Below are 14,374 nucleotides of genomic sequence, written 5' to 3' on the forward strand. Positions count from 1 at the left end.
CCCGTTCAGGGGGCCATTTTATGCGTGTGCCCCTACAGAAAGATTATTTAGGCCGGTATGGCAGGTAGTCAAGGTTGTATATTTGGTTTTTCTACCTTGATCTTCTACCGGGAAGAAGGCAGGCAGCATGGCACGGTTCCCCCAGCGGGGACAGTGGGAGGACTAGGCACTGAAGAAGGGTGGTGTGCGCAATCCTGGTCGGTCCAGCTGAAATGGCAAAGTTCTACCACCGAGCTTGATGCTCGAAAAAATTCAGGCTGAGCCTGTGTTGTTTGATATAGATGCGGATTATTTGGTGGAAGGCTTTCTTTATATGGCAGGAAGGGGGGACGCGGGTTGAAGGGATTGGTCCAAGGTGTCTGAGAATGGAGATGATGAGTGCTCCCTTTGGAGTTCCTGGAAAAATTCAGGCTGTGTCTGCGCTTGTTAAACTCTGGTCAGTTTATGTACTCTTTCTCCTCTCTCTGTTAGTGGTGAGAGAATGCGGTGTCGTGGGAGGGGGAAGATACCACAATTAAATGGTGTGCAGACCTCCAGGGCTTTACTAGCTGGGTATTTTGGCTTCTTCAGGTTGCACTATGTCTTTAAGTAACTGCAGGTTGCAGTGATGCAGTCCGTAGCCCAAGATCTCCCACCAGGATCTGTCTCCCCCGGCTAAAACCTCTCACTGTTCAGGTATTTATTCAGTCCAAGTATCAGTGGCGGGGGGAGAGAAGGCAGATTCCTCTGCTGTGTAGCTGGTATGTGTTCGAGGAACAGCGGGGGGGGGGGGGGGGGGGGAAGGGGGCGCTCTTTGTTGCACCGAGGGTTGCTGTGTGCCCGAGCGCCTCAGGCTGTCTGCTGTGTCCTGATTTGTCTCCCCGGCGTTAGACTACACTCTGTGTGTCAGTCTCAGGATTGCTGTTGCAGCCTGCCTGTGTATATTCTTCCCGCTCTCTCACCCTCAGGAGAAGAGGGGGGGGGGGGGTCCGGGCTGCCGCTCCGCTGTCTTGTTTCCTCCGTTCAGCGCACCACACTCCTCCTCCCAACCGACCTTTAATTGGTGGGGCTCCGGTGCCCGATCCGGCGGCAGTGCGAACGGATTCCCCATGGGAGAAGTGAAGGCACGGAACTTCTGGTCCGTCTCGGCCTCCGACTCGAGGTCCCGGCTTCACCTCTGCAGGTAGGCCCCGCTCTTTAAGGTTGTCCGAAGTGGCCCGAAACCCTTCTTCTTGTTCCCTTGCCTGTGGAGCAGCTAATGCTGATGTTCAGCAGTGCGATAGAGGCTCAGAGAACGGCTTAGAGCCGAGAATCTGTCCTTAGATGTGCGACTGCTTTCTCCTCAGGCTAGGCCACGCCCCCCACCAGAGGAGTTTGTCGTGACCAATGCCCAACCTTTGGAAAGTTCCCGGGGTCTGGGGGAAGAGGCTGGGGACTTCCGGCAACTCTCTCAAGAGCTTTCAGTGGGTGAGGAGGACGATGACGATGAGACACAGTTGTCTATCAGTGAGGTAGTAGTAAGGGCAGTAAGTCCGAGGGAGGAGCGCACAGAGGATTCGGAGGAAGAGCCGCGGGACGATGAGGTGACTGACCCCACCTGGTGTGATAAGCCAACTGAGGACCGGTCTTCAGAGGGGGAGGCAATTGCAGCCGCAGGACAGGTTGAAAGAGGCAGTGGGGTGGCCAGGAGTAGAGGCTGGGCACGAGCGAATAATCCACCAGCTGTTTCCCAAAGCACCCCCTCACGCCAAGCCACCGTGCAGAGGCCAAGGTGCTCTAAGGTGTGGACGACCGACGAACAGTGGTGTGCAACCTTTGTCGCGCCAAGATCAGCCGGGGAGCCACCACCACCAGCCTCACCACCACCAGCATGCGCAGGCATATGATGGCCAAGCACCCCACAAGGTGGGACGAAGGTCGTTCACCGCCTCCAGCTTGCGCCACTGCCTCTCCCCCTGGGCCCCAACCTGCCACTGAGATCCAACCGCCCTCTCAGGACACAGGCACGACCGTCTCCTGGCCTGGACCCACACCCTTACCTCCGCTGTCCTTGGCCCCATCCAGCAATGTCTCTCAACGCAGCATCTAGCTGTCGCTAAGAAAATCGTTGGAGCAAAAGCGCAAATACGCCGCCACGCACCCGCACGCTCAAGCTTTAAATGTGCACATAGCCAAAATGATCAGCCTGGAGATGCTCCCCTACAGGCTGGTGGAAACTGAGGAGTTCAAAAACATGATGGCGGCGGCAGCCCCGCGCTACTCAGTCCCCAGTCGCCACTATTTTTCATGGTGTGCCGTCCCAGCCCTGCATGACCACGTATCACGCAACATCGTACGCGCCCTCACCAACTCGGTTACTGCCAAGGTCCACTTAACAACGGACACGTGGACAAGCACAGGTGGGCAGGGCCATTAAATATCCCTGACGGCACATTGGGTGAATCTAGTGGAGGCTGGGACCGAGTCAGAGCCTGGGACCGCTCACGTCCTACCCACCTCCAGAATTGCGGGCCCCAGATCGGTGCTGGTATCTGCGGCAGTGTATGCCACCTCCACTAAACCTTCCTCCTCCTCCTCCTCTTCCAACGCAACCTCTACCTCGCAATCAAGACTTGTCAGCAGCAGCACGTCGCCAGCAGTCGGTGTTGAGCGGCGCGGCAGCACAGCGGTGGGCAAGCGTCAGCAGGCCGTGCTGAAGCTACTCAGCTTAGGAGAGAAGAGGCACACGGCCCACGAACTGTTGCACGGTCTGACAGAGCAGACCGACCGCTGGCTTTCGCCACTGAGCCTCCAACCGGGCATGGTCGTGTGTGACAACGGCCGTAACCTGGTGGTGGCTCTGCAGCTCGGCAGCCTCACGCACGTGCCATGCCTGGCCCACGTCTTTAATTTGGTGGTTCAGCGGTTTCTGAAAGGCTACCCACACTTGTCAGACCTCCTCGGCAAGGTGCGCCGGGTCAGCGCACATTTCCGCAAGTCCAACACGGACGCTGCCACCCTGCGCACCCTGCAACATTGGTTTAATCTGCCAGTGCACCGACTGCTTTGCGACGTGCCCACACGGTGGAATCCTACGCTTCACATGTTGTCCCGGCTGTATGAGCAGCGTAGAGCTATAGTGGAATACCAACTCCAACATGGGCAGCGAAGTGGGAGTCAGCCTCCTCAATTCTTTACAGAGGAGTGGGCCTGGATGGCAGATATCTGCTAGGTCCTTGGAAACTTTGAGGAGTCCACCCTGATGGTGAGCGGCGATGCTTCAATCATTAGCGTCACCATTCCCCTGCTATGCCTCTTGAGAAGTTCCCTGCAAAGCATAAAGGCTGATGCTTTGCGGGTGGAAACGGAGGCGGGGGAAGCCAGTATGTTCTGGATAGTCAGAGCACCCTCATGTCTATATCTCAGCGCGTGGAGGAGGAGGAGGAGGAGGGGGAGGAGCCTGAGGAGGAAGAGACAGCTGGGCCCACTGCAGAGGGTGCCCATGCAGCTTGCCTCTCATCCATTCAGTGTGTATGGCCTGAGGAAGAGGAGGAGGAGGAGGATACTCAAAGTCATCTTCCTAGTGAGGACAGCCATATGTTGCGTACAGGTACCCTGGCACACATGGCTGACTTTATGTTAGCATGCCTTTCTCGTGACCCTCATGTTAGAAGCATTCTGGCCACTACGGATTACTGGGTGTACACACTGCTTGACCCACGGTATAAGGAGAACCTTTCCACTCTCATTCCCGAAGAGGAAAGGGGTTTGAGAGTGATGCAATACCACAGGGCCCTGGTGGACAAACTGATGGTAACCTTCCCATCTGACAGCGCTAGTGGCAGAAGGCGCAGTTCCGAGGGCCACGTAGAAGGGGAGGCGAGGAGATCAGGCAGCATGTTCAGCGCAGGCAGGGGAACACTCTCCAAGGCCTTTGCCAGCTTTATGGCTCCCCAGCAAGACTGTCTCACACCTCCCCAGTCCAGGCTGAGTTGGAGGGAGCACTGTAAGAAGATGGTGAGGGAGTACGCAGCCGATCGTACCACCATCCTCCGTGACGCCTCTGCTCCATACAACTACTGGGTGTCAAAGCTGGACACGTGGCCCGAATTCGCGCTGTATGCCCTGGAGGTGTTGGCGTGCCCTGCGGCTAGCGTCTTGTCAGAGAGGGTGTTTAGTGCAGCTGGGGGAATCATCACGGACAAGCGTACCCGCCTGTCAACTGACAGCGCCGACAGGCTTACACTCATAAAGATGAACAAAGCCTGGATTTCCCCAGACTTCTCTTCTCCACCAGCGGACAGCAGCGCTACCTAAAGACATTTGTCAATCTGTGTATGCTATTCGCCCTCCTCCTCCGGCTCCTCCTCCTGAAACTTCTCGTAATCACCGCGAATGGCCAATTTTTCTGTTGGCCAAAAGGCTCATAAAGCTTTTGTAAATAATATTTATCTGTTTCAATTCTCATTAAAGCATTGAAACTTCCACCTGAACCAATTGTTTTATAGACTGGGCTGCCTCCAGGCCTAGTTAAAAATTAAGCCACAGTACGCAAAGCGATTAATGGGTTTCACCTGCCCTCTGGGTTGGGCATGGGCAATTTTTCTGGGGTACATTTGTACTGTCGGTGCAACAATTTTTCCGGCCCTCGCCTACAATGTAATGCAAGTAATTTTGATGGGCTTCGCCGGCACTCATGGTACACCACTGTGTCTGGGGTTGGCCTACACATTTGCTACAGAAATGTTACTCTGTTCTGCCTACCTATACTTCTGCCACAGTAATGCTACAGGGGTCTGACTATACTTCAGCAACAGAAATGTTACTTCGGTCTGCCGATACTTCTGCTCCTGAAATGTTACCTTGGTTGGTGTATACTATTACTACTGTAATTTTACTAATACTGGGCTCTGCCCATAATGCTTCAACGGAAATGTTACTGGGGCAGGTCTATACTGCTATAACAGAAATGTAACTAATAGTGGGCTTTGCCCATACTGCTATTACGTTACTGTTGCTGGGGCCTGACTATACTCCTACTACTGAAATCTTACCAATACTATGCTCTCCCTACACTGCTGCCAGGGAAATGTGAATCTGCTGCTTTGTCTCTACTGCTTCTACGTTGCTGTTGCTGGGGCCTGTCTATACTCCTACTACTGAAATCGTACCAATACTACGCTCTCCCTACACTGCTGCCAGGGAAATGTGAATCTGCTGCTTTGTCCATAGTGCTTCTACGTTACTGTTGCTGGGGCCTGACTATACTCCTACTACTGAAATCTTACCAATACTTTGCTCTCCCTACACTGCTGCCAGGGAAATGTGAATCTGCTGCTTTGCCCATACTGCTTCTACATTGCTGTTGCTGGGGCCTGTCTATACTCCTACTACTGAAATCGTACCAATACTACGCTCTCCCTACACTGCTGCCAGGGAAATGTGAATCTGCTGCTTTGTCCCTACTGCTTCTACGTTACTGTTGCTGGGGCCTGACTATACTCCTACTACTGAAATCTTACCAATACTGCGCTCTCCCTACACTGCTGCCAGGGAAATGTGAATCTGCTGCTTTGTCCATAGTGCTTCTACGTTACTGTTGCTGGGGCCTGACTATACTCCTACTACTGAAATCTTACCAATACTATGCTCTCCCTACACTGCTGCCAGGGAAATGTGAATCTGCTGCTTTGCCCATACTGCTTCTACGTTACTGTTACTGGGGTCTGTCTTTACTGATACTACTGAAATGTTACTAGGATCTGTGTATACTGCTGCAAATGAAATGTTAGTGGGGTCTGTCCTCACTGCTGCCAATGAAATGTTACTGGGGTTTGTGCATACTCTTACCGCTGAAATGTTACTAATTCTCGGCTCTGCCTATACTGCTGCTACTGCAATGTTACAGGGTTGTGGAAACGGAGGCTTCCCAAAGACATGATGGTGGCGAGGCCACGCTACTAGGTTCCACAGGCGCGACAACTTTTCAGCGACGCGGTCACTGGGAAGGTGCATATAACCACGGACATGGGGACAGGACACGTACTACCTCAAAAACTTTCCCGTCCTCCTCCTCCAACTATGAAAACATTCTTGGCCGAAGCCCACCTGCATGTAATCTGACGTTAGCTTTGCTGTCCAGGGCACTGCAATGGGATATATTTATGTACCGCCGGTGGCTTCCTGGGACCCACCCATGCTGTCGGTCCACACGGAGTTGTAACTGCATGTGTCTACTTACGAAGAACCCCAGTCTGACTGGCGCATGCAGTGTGGGCCGAAGCCTACCTGCATTAAATCTGACGTTACCTCAGCTGTGCTGGGCACTGCAAGGAGATATATTTATGTACCGCCGGTGGGTTCCAGAGAGCCACCCATGCTGTCGGTGCACACGGATTTCACATTAGTGAGTTGTACCTGCCTGTGTCTATGAATTAAAAACCCCGGTCAGACTGGGGAATGCAGTGTGGGCCGAAGACCACCTGCATTTAATCTGACGTTACCTCAGCTGTGCTGGGCAATGCAATGGGATTTATTTATGTACCGCCGTGGGTTCCAGGGAGCCACCCATGCTGTGGGTGCACACGGAATTCCCATTGCAGAGTTGTACCTGCCTGTGACTATTTATAAAAAACCCCGGTCTGACTGGGGCATGCAGTGTGGGCCGAAGCCCACCTGTATTTAATCTGATGTTACGTTAGCTCTACTATCCGGGGCACTGCATTAGGACAAACTACAGGAGCAATACAGCGCTAATGAGACGTGCACAGCTACGCTAGCATAGGAGTCCGCTGTAGGCCCGCGATTGCTGAGGGTTTGTGCAGAGGCCTATGTCCTTGGTGCAGTGAAAGTCTGCTTCCTGCCTACGATTGCTGAAGCTGTGGGCCGAGGCCTATGTCGTGGGCACGGTGCAAGTCTGCCATGTTTGGCCGCTCAGATCAATTTTTTGTTCATGTCTTGGGCTTCCTAGGACCCCCCCTATGCTGTTGGTGCAAACTTAGTTCCCATCGCGGTGCTTGACCTGTCTGGCACAAAGACACTGACTGACTTGGGTAGAGGGCAGAGCGCTGATGTCTTTCCCCTTGCAGTGTGGATTGAGCTATGCGACACCTTGACAGAATGAATACTGTGTGGCACATGGATTCCCTATTGCTATGCTCAAGTTTGCAGCTCCTGACGGAGGTGGCACAGGATTGGATGTCTCATTGCTTCTGTACAGCATTGTGGGCTATCGCCCCGCCCCTTTTAAAGACGGTCGCTGCCTGGCCATGCCAACCCTCTGCAGTGTGTGCCTCTGGTTCCTCCTTATGACAGGCGCACTTATAAATAGACATGAGGGTGGTGTGGCTATGAGGCCAGCATGTGGCATGAGGGCAGCTGAAGGCTGTGCAGGGACACTTTGGTGTGCGCTGTGGACACTGGGTCGTGCGGGGGGGGGGGGGGGTTGGGCAGCATGTAACCCAGGAGAAGAGGCAGGGGTGTGTCCCGCAGGCAGTGCTTGTGCTTAGTTGGAGGTAGTTTGGTGCTTAGCTAAGGTTTGGCTTACTAATGAGGGTTTGTCCAAAGTAAAAATTGTTAGGGGGGGGCACTCTTGCCGCTATTGTGGCTGAATAGTGGGACCTGGGAACCTGAAATGCAGCCCAGCATGTTGCCCATCGCCTGCCCTATCCGTTTCTGTGTCGTTTCCAGCACTTTCTTGGGTTTTGCAGATTTTCACCAATGAAAACCTTAGAGAGCATCGGCGATATACAAAAATGCCCGAGTCACCCATTGACTTCAATGGGGTTCGTTACTGGAAACTAACCCTCGAGCATCGCGGAAAGTTCGACTCGAGCAACGAGCACCCGAGCATTTTGGTGCTCGCTCATCTCTAATGTTTGCCCATTGAATTCAATGGAGCCGGCAATACAGCCAGCTCCATTGAAAGCAATGGGCTGCCGGCGATCGCACAATGAATTTAAATTTAAATTTAAAAATATAAGCCCTTCCCTTAAATCCATCCAGAAATGTGTAAAACAAAAAAAATATATATACTCACCTGGTTCCGGCATACGGAGTTCAGCCGCAGCCGGCAGTTCTCCTGAACTGCTGTGAGTAGTAGTCAGCAGCCGGGGCTTTAAAATCCCCGCCTGCTGAATGAGCTGTCTCTGATTGGTCCCAGCCTGACCAATCAGAGGCAGCCAGCTCTCACTCACCCATTCATGAATTCATGAATGGGTGAGTGAGTGCTGCCTCTGATTGGCTCAGCGCCGGGACCAATCAGGGGCAGCTCTCAGCTGAATACTACTCACAGCAGTTCAGGAGAACTGCTGGCCGGCCGCAGCTGAACTCCGTCTGCCGGGACTAGGTGAGTATATATATTTTTTTGTTTTTACACATTTCTGGATGAATTTCAGGGAAGGGCTTATATTTTTAAGCCCTTCCCGAAAATTCATTGTGAGAGCACCCGCAGCCCATTGCTTTCAATGGAGCCGGCTGTATTGCTGGCTCCATTGAATTCAATGCGCTGGACAGCTCCGGCCCGTTTCTAATGAAACGCGGCTAGGAGCAGTTTTTTCGGGCGATTTTTTGGCCCCGGTCACGTGATTTGCGGATGCGCATCCGTCATGCGATCCGCAAATTGCGGGAAAAAACGCCCGTGTGACTGAGGCCTTAACATTAGAAAGCCCCATTGATAATCGTGTTAAAAAAAACGCAGCGATATTGCAGTGTTAAAAAAACGCAAGTGGGTGTTCACCCTAATCCAGGCTTTTTTAGAAAAACACATTTTCAAATTGTGCTACTTAATACGGCTACAATAACAATTACCCAACACTTTCATCACAGGAAATACACATGCACTGTCATCTCTGTATTTACCCTTATTGTTTCCCTGTGAGGGAAAGGGCAGGATACTGGAGTTTGGGAATCTTTTGGTGACTTCTTTTTTATATTGCTTTCCTCAGGCATCATTGGCGTCTTATGAAAATTTTGATGAAAAGGATAAATACAAAAGATGGGTATCAAAAAGTATCGGCACTCCGCCCTTTTATTCTCCAAGTGAATGCCTAATCAGCATACATAGACAATCTGATGATGTAAAATGTGATTCTAATGAGACAGTGATGGTGGTGTATGACATCCATAGGAAGGTTCTTGATTCTGATACTGATCATCTCCATTTTTTCTACTTGGTAAGTAATTATTTTTATAACCATGGAGCCAATTTTTGGCACATAGTTTGTTTTGTTGTTGTTGTATTTGGTCCATCATGATGAAAATACAAGCAACATTAAATACAAAACATGAAGATACAAGATAGAATTGTCCCAACCTCTATTCAGAACCTAGTATTGGCAATTAATTTGGTATTATAATAGTCATATTCCCAAGGCTGACCTAAGGGGAGTGCAGCCTTTGAGGATGCACTCTGCATACTAGCTGAACCAATTGATGGGGGCATTACAGACTTTGATAGCACTCAGTTTACAGTTGTAATACTGCTAAAGGAACTCAAACTAGCAAGTTAGCGCACTAATGAGTTGTGTCTCAAAGCAACTCAGCATGCCTATTTGGCAGCAATTGGCATAGTATGGCTTATTATATCCGGTTCTCTGCTATATAAGCTGCTCTCTCTTGTCTTTTCAGCTAAAGACTATAAATGTAATCCTATTGTACAAAGAACTTAAAATAGACATTAAGGATCAATCAAATAACCCAAGTAAGTAAAAGCTAAATTTACAGTAAATGTTTAGTAATAAATAGAGATGAGCGAACCTACTCGTTTCTAGTAATTACTCGATCAAGCACCGCGATTTTCGAGTACTTCCGTACTCGGGTGAAAAGATTCGGGGGGCGCCGGGGGGCGGGGGAGGCGTGGCGGAGCAGGGGGTAGCAGCGGGGAACAGAGGGGAGCCCTCTCTCTCTCCCTCTCCCCCCCCCCCACTCCCTGCTGCAACCCCCCACTCACCCACGGCGCCCCCCGAACCTTTTCGCCCGAGTACGGAAGTACTCGAAAATCGCGGTGCTCGGGCAAAAAAGGGGCGTGGCCGAGTAGGTTCGCTCATCTCTAGTAATAAACATTCAGAGACACTTATACCCTGTTCAAATATTATTTTGCCTTTATGTCTGACATACAGTATCAGCCGGGTAAGTCTCCTGATGTATACACAGAAAGAAATGTCCAATGAATGGCACTGCATCCATTAGTCTGGATGTTGCAACCATAAAATAGACTTTAATATCTTTCCATGTTATAACCTACTCATTCACCTAGACCCAAAGGGATCAGTTATTTGGAGGGGCAGTTTTTTTCTAGTAAAGATAATCCCTTTAATAGCTACTCGCCATGAATTTGAATCCTTGTTTCATATTTATCTTCACTGCGCAATTCCTTAAAACATAGCTTTTATTTGTTATCCTAAATAAAATATGAGACGGCTCAATGAAACAAACAAAAACATAAAAAGAATTTTCGTATCTGGGATCCTAGTAGTCCAGGGATAAATACAGATATAAAGTGAAATGAATATTTTCCCTCAGATACCATAGGGTATGCCCAGATACAAATATTAGCTTATCAGATTTGTCTGGTTGGAGAACAGTTAGGGTACTTAATACTCGTAAACCCTAATATGAATACTGGTGACCTGAAACTGGATTAAATCTCAATTGCTGAATTGTTAGAAAAGTTAAGTGGAGAGAACACCTATTATGGTGTTCCTTCTTCCTTTCGCTTACTGAGCCCTGCCCCCTCCCATTGCAAACAGCCGGAGGGAAGGAGAGAGGCAGAGAACCAGGAACGGGGAGACAGCTCAGATGGTAGCGTATATCGTCCAGTTGTGAAATTGGCGGCCAATATACGCTCGTCTGAGTAAGCCCTTAGGCTGGTTTCACACTAGAGGTTGCATCACAGAGCCGTTCAAAATACCAGAAGAAAAAAGGGCTGCGTGCAGCGTTTTTTCTTTCATTCAAAAGCCGGGCAGCCGAAACTGAACCGGAAACTGAAAAGAACCTATTAGTCATTGGGGCCCGATTGATGCTGTTCTATTTTGTCCTGAGACAGAGCTATTCGGCCACAGAGATTCCCCTTACCTGCTCCTGGAACAGAGTAGGACAGTGAAAACCCCAGTGTAGGTATGAAACCACCCTTACTAATTGTCTAAAAATGTCTTTTTGCCTTCCCATATTCATAATCGTAACAGCCATAGCTTTTTATATGTAGGTAATAGAGATGAGCGAGCACCAAAATGCTCGGGTGCTCGTTACTCGGGACGAAAGTTTCGCGATGCTCGAGGGTTCGTTTTGAATAACGAACCCCATTGAAGTCAATGGGTGACCCGAGCATTTTTGTATATCGCCGACGCTCGCTAAGGTTTCCATTTGTGAAAATCTGGGCAATTCAAGAAAATGATGGGAACGACACAGCAACGGATAGGGCAGGCGAGGGGCTACATGTTGGGCTGCATCTCAAGTTCCCAGGTCCCACTATTAAGCCACAATAGCGGCAAGAGTGCCCCCCCCTCCCAACAATTTTTACTTCTGAAAAGCCCTCATTAGCAATGCATACCTTAGCTAAGCACCACACTACCTCCAACAAAGCACAATCACTGCCTGCATGACACTCTGCTGCCATCTCTCCTGGGTTACATGCTGCCCAACCCCCCCCCCCCCACATGACCCAGTGCCCACAGCGCACACCAAAGTGTCCCTGCGCAGCCTTCAGCTGCCCTGATGCCACGCCACCCTCATGTCTATTTATAAGTGCGTCTGCCATGAGGAGGAACCGCAGGCACACACTGCAGAGGGTTGGCACGGCTAGGCAGCAACCCTCTTTAAAAGGGGTAAGACGATAGCCCACAATGCTGTAGAGAAGCAATGAGAAATATAATCGTGTGCTACCGCCATCAGGAGCTGCACACGTGGGCATAGCAATGGGGAACCTATGTGCCACACACTATTCATTCTGTCAAGGTGTCTGCATGCCCCAGTCAGACCGCGGTTTTTTATAAATAGTCACAGGCAGATACAACTCCGCAATGGGAATTCCGTGTGCACCCACAGCATGGGTGGCTCCCTGGAACCCACCCGCTGTACATAAATGTATCCCATTGCAGTGCCCTGGACAGCAGAGCTAATGTCAGATTAAATGCAGGTGGGCTTCGGCCCACACTGCATGCCCCAACCTGACCGGGCTTTTTAATTCATAGACACAGGCAGGTACAACTCCCTATTGTCAAGTCCCTGTGGACCGACAGCATGGGTGGGTGCCAGAAAGCCACCGGCGGCACATAAATATATCCCATTGCAGTGCCCATCACAGCTGAGGTAATGTCATGTTTAATGCAGGTGGGCTTCGGCCCACACTGCATGCCCCAGTCAGACTGGGGTTCTTTAGAAGTGGACACATGCAGTTACAACTCTGTGTGGACCCACAGCATGGGTGGGTGCCAGGAAGCCACCGGCGGTACATACAGTAAATATATCCCATTGCAGTGCCCAGCACAGCTGATGTAACGTCAGCTGTAATGCAGGTGGGCAAAAAATTAATTGGATTACACTGTAGGCGAGGGCCCCAAAAAATTGGTGTACCAACAGTACTAATGTACCTCAGAAAAATTGCCCATGCCCAACCAAGAGGGCAGGTGAAACCCATTAATCGCTTTGGTTAATGTGGCTTAATTTGTAACCAGGCCTGGAGGCAGCCCAGTTAAAATAAAAATTGGTTCAGGTGCAAGTTTCAACGCTTTAATGAGCATTGAAACGTATAAAAATTGTTTACAAAAATTATATGACTGAGCCTTGTGGGCCTAAGAAAAATTGCCCGTTCGGCGTGATTACGTGAGGTTTCAGGAGGAGGAGCAGGAGGAGGAGGATGAATATTATACACAGATTGATAAAGCAAAAATGTCCCCGTTTTTGATGGTGATAGAGAACGATGCTTCCATCCGCAGGTGCAGCCTACATATTGCTTAGGTATCGCTGCTGTCCGCTGGTGGAGAAGAGAAGTCTGGGGAAATCCAGGCTTTGTTCATCTTGATGAGTGTAAGCCTGTCGGCACTGTCGGTTGCCAGGCGGGTACGCTTATCTGTGATGATTCCCCCAGCCGCACAAAACACCCTCTCTGACAAGACGCTAGCCGCAGGACAAGCAAGCACCTCCAGGGCATACAGCGTGAGTTCAGGCCACGTGTCCAGCTTCGACACCCAGTAGTTGTAGGGGGCAGAGGCGTCACGGAAGACGGTCGTGCGATCGGCTACGTACTCCCTCACCATCCTTTTACAGTGCTCCCGCCAACTCAGCCTTGACTGGGGAGCGGTGACACAGTCTTGCTGGAGAGCCAGAAAGCTGTCAAAGGCCTTAGAGAGTGTTCCCCTGCTTGTGTTGTACATGCTGCCTGATCTCCGCGCCTCCCCTGCTACCTGGCCCTCGGAACTGCGCCTTCTGCCACTAGCGCTGTCGGATGGGAATTTTACCATCAACTTGTCCGCCAGGGTCCTGTGGTATAGCATCACTCTCGAACACCTTTCCTCTTCGGGTATCAGAGTGGAAAGGTTCTCCTTATACCGTGGGTCGAGCAATGTGTACACCCAGTAATCCGTAGTGGCCAGAATGCGTGTAACGCGAGGGTCACGAGAAAGGCATCCTAACATGAAGTCCGCCATGTGTGCCAGGGTACCTGTATGCAACACATGGCTGTCCTCACTAGGAAGATCACTTTCAGGATCCTCCTCCTCCTCAGGCCATACACGCTGAAAGGATGACAGGCAAGCAGCATGGGTACCCTCAGCAGTGGGTCAAGCTGTCTCTTCCCCCTCCTCCTCATCCTCCTCATGCTCCTCCTCCTCCTCAACGCGCTGAGATATAGACAGGAGGGTGCTCTGACTATCCAGCGACATACTGTTTTCCCCCGGCTCTGTTTCCGAGCGCAAAGCATCTGCCTTTATGCTTTGCAGGGAACTTCTCAAGAGGCATAGCAGAGGAATGGTGACGCTAATGATTGCAGCATCGCCGCTCACCATCTGGGTAGACTCCTCAAAGTTTCCAAGGACCTGGCAGATGTCTGCCAACCAGGCCCACTCTTCTGTAAAGAATTGAGGAGGCTGACTCCCACTGCGCCGCCCATGTTGGAGTTAGTATTCCACTATAGCTCTACGCTGCTCATAGAGCCTGGCCAACATGTGGAGCGTAGAGTTCCACCGTGTGGGCACGTCGCACAGCAGTCGGTGCACTGGCAGATTAAACCGATGTTGCAGTGTCCGCAGGGTGGCAGCGTCCGTGTGGGACTTGCGGAAATGTGCGCAGAGCCGGCGCACCTTTCCGAGCAGGTCTGACAAGCGTGGGTAGCTTTTCAGAAAGCGCTGAACCACCAAATTAAAGACGTGGGCCAGGCATGGCACGTGCGTGAGGCTGCCGAGCTGCAGAGCCGCCACCAGGT

General features: G+C 50.9%; 1 protein-coding gene across 1 annotated transcript in view; it reads left to right on the top strand.

Annotated features, from left to right (window-relative positions):
- Window positions 1-365: 365 nt before the first annotated feature.
- LOC136626664 (pregnancy zone protein-like) overlaps window positions 366-14,374 on the top strand; it is a 184,070-nt gene continuing 170,061 nt past the window's right edge. Inside the window, exons 1-3 of the mRNA XM_066601682.1 lie at window positions 366-473; window positions 8,904-9,131; window positions 9,586-9,658. Of these exons, the coding sequence (XP_066457779.1) occupies window positions 366-473; window positions 8,904-9,131; window positions 9,586-9,658 (409 nt within the window). The remainder of the gene's footprint in view (window positions 474-8,903; window positions 9,132-9,585; window positions 9,659-14,374) is intronic.

This window comes from Eleutherodactylus coqui, chromosome 4 (genome assembly GCF_035609145.1).
Source record: "Eleutherodactylus coqui strain aEleCoq1 chromosome 4, aEleCoq1.hap1, whole genome shotgun sequence".
Lineage (NCBI taxonomy): Eukaryota > Metazoa > Chordata > Amphibia > Anura > Eleutherodactylidae > Eleutherodactylus > Eleutherodactylus coqui.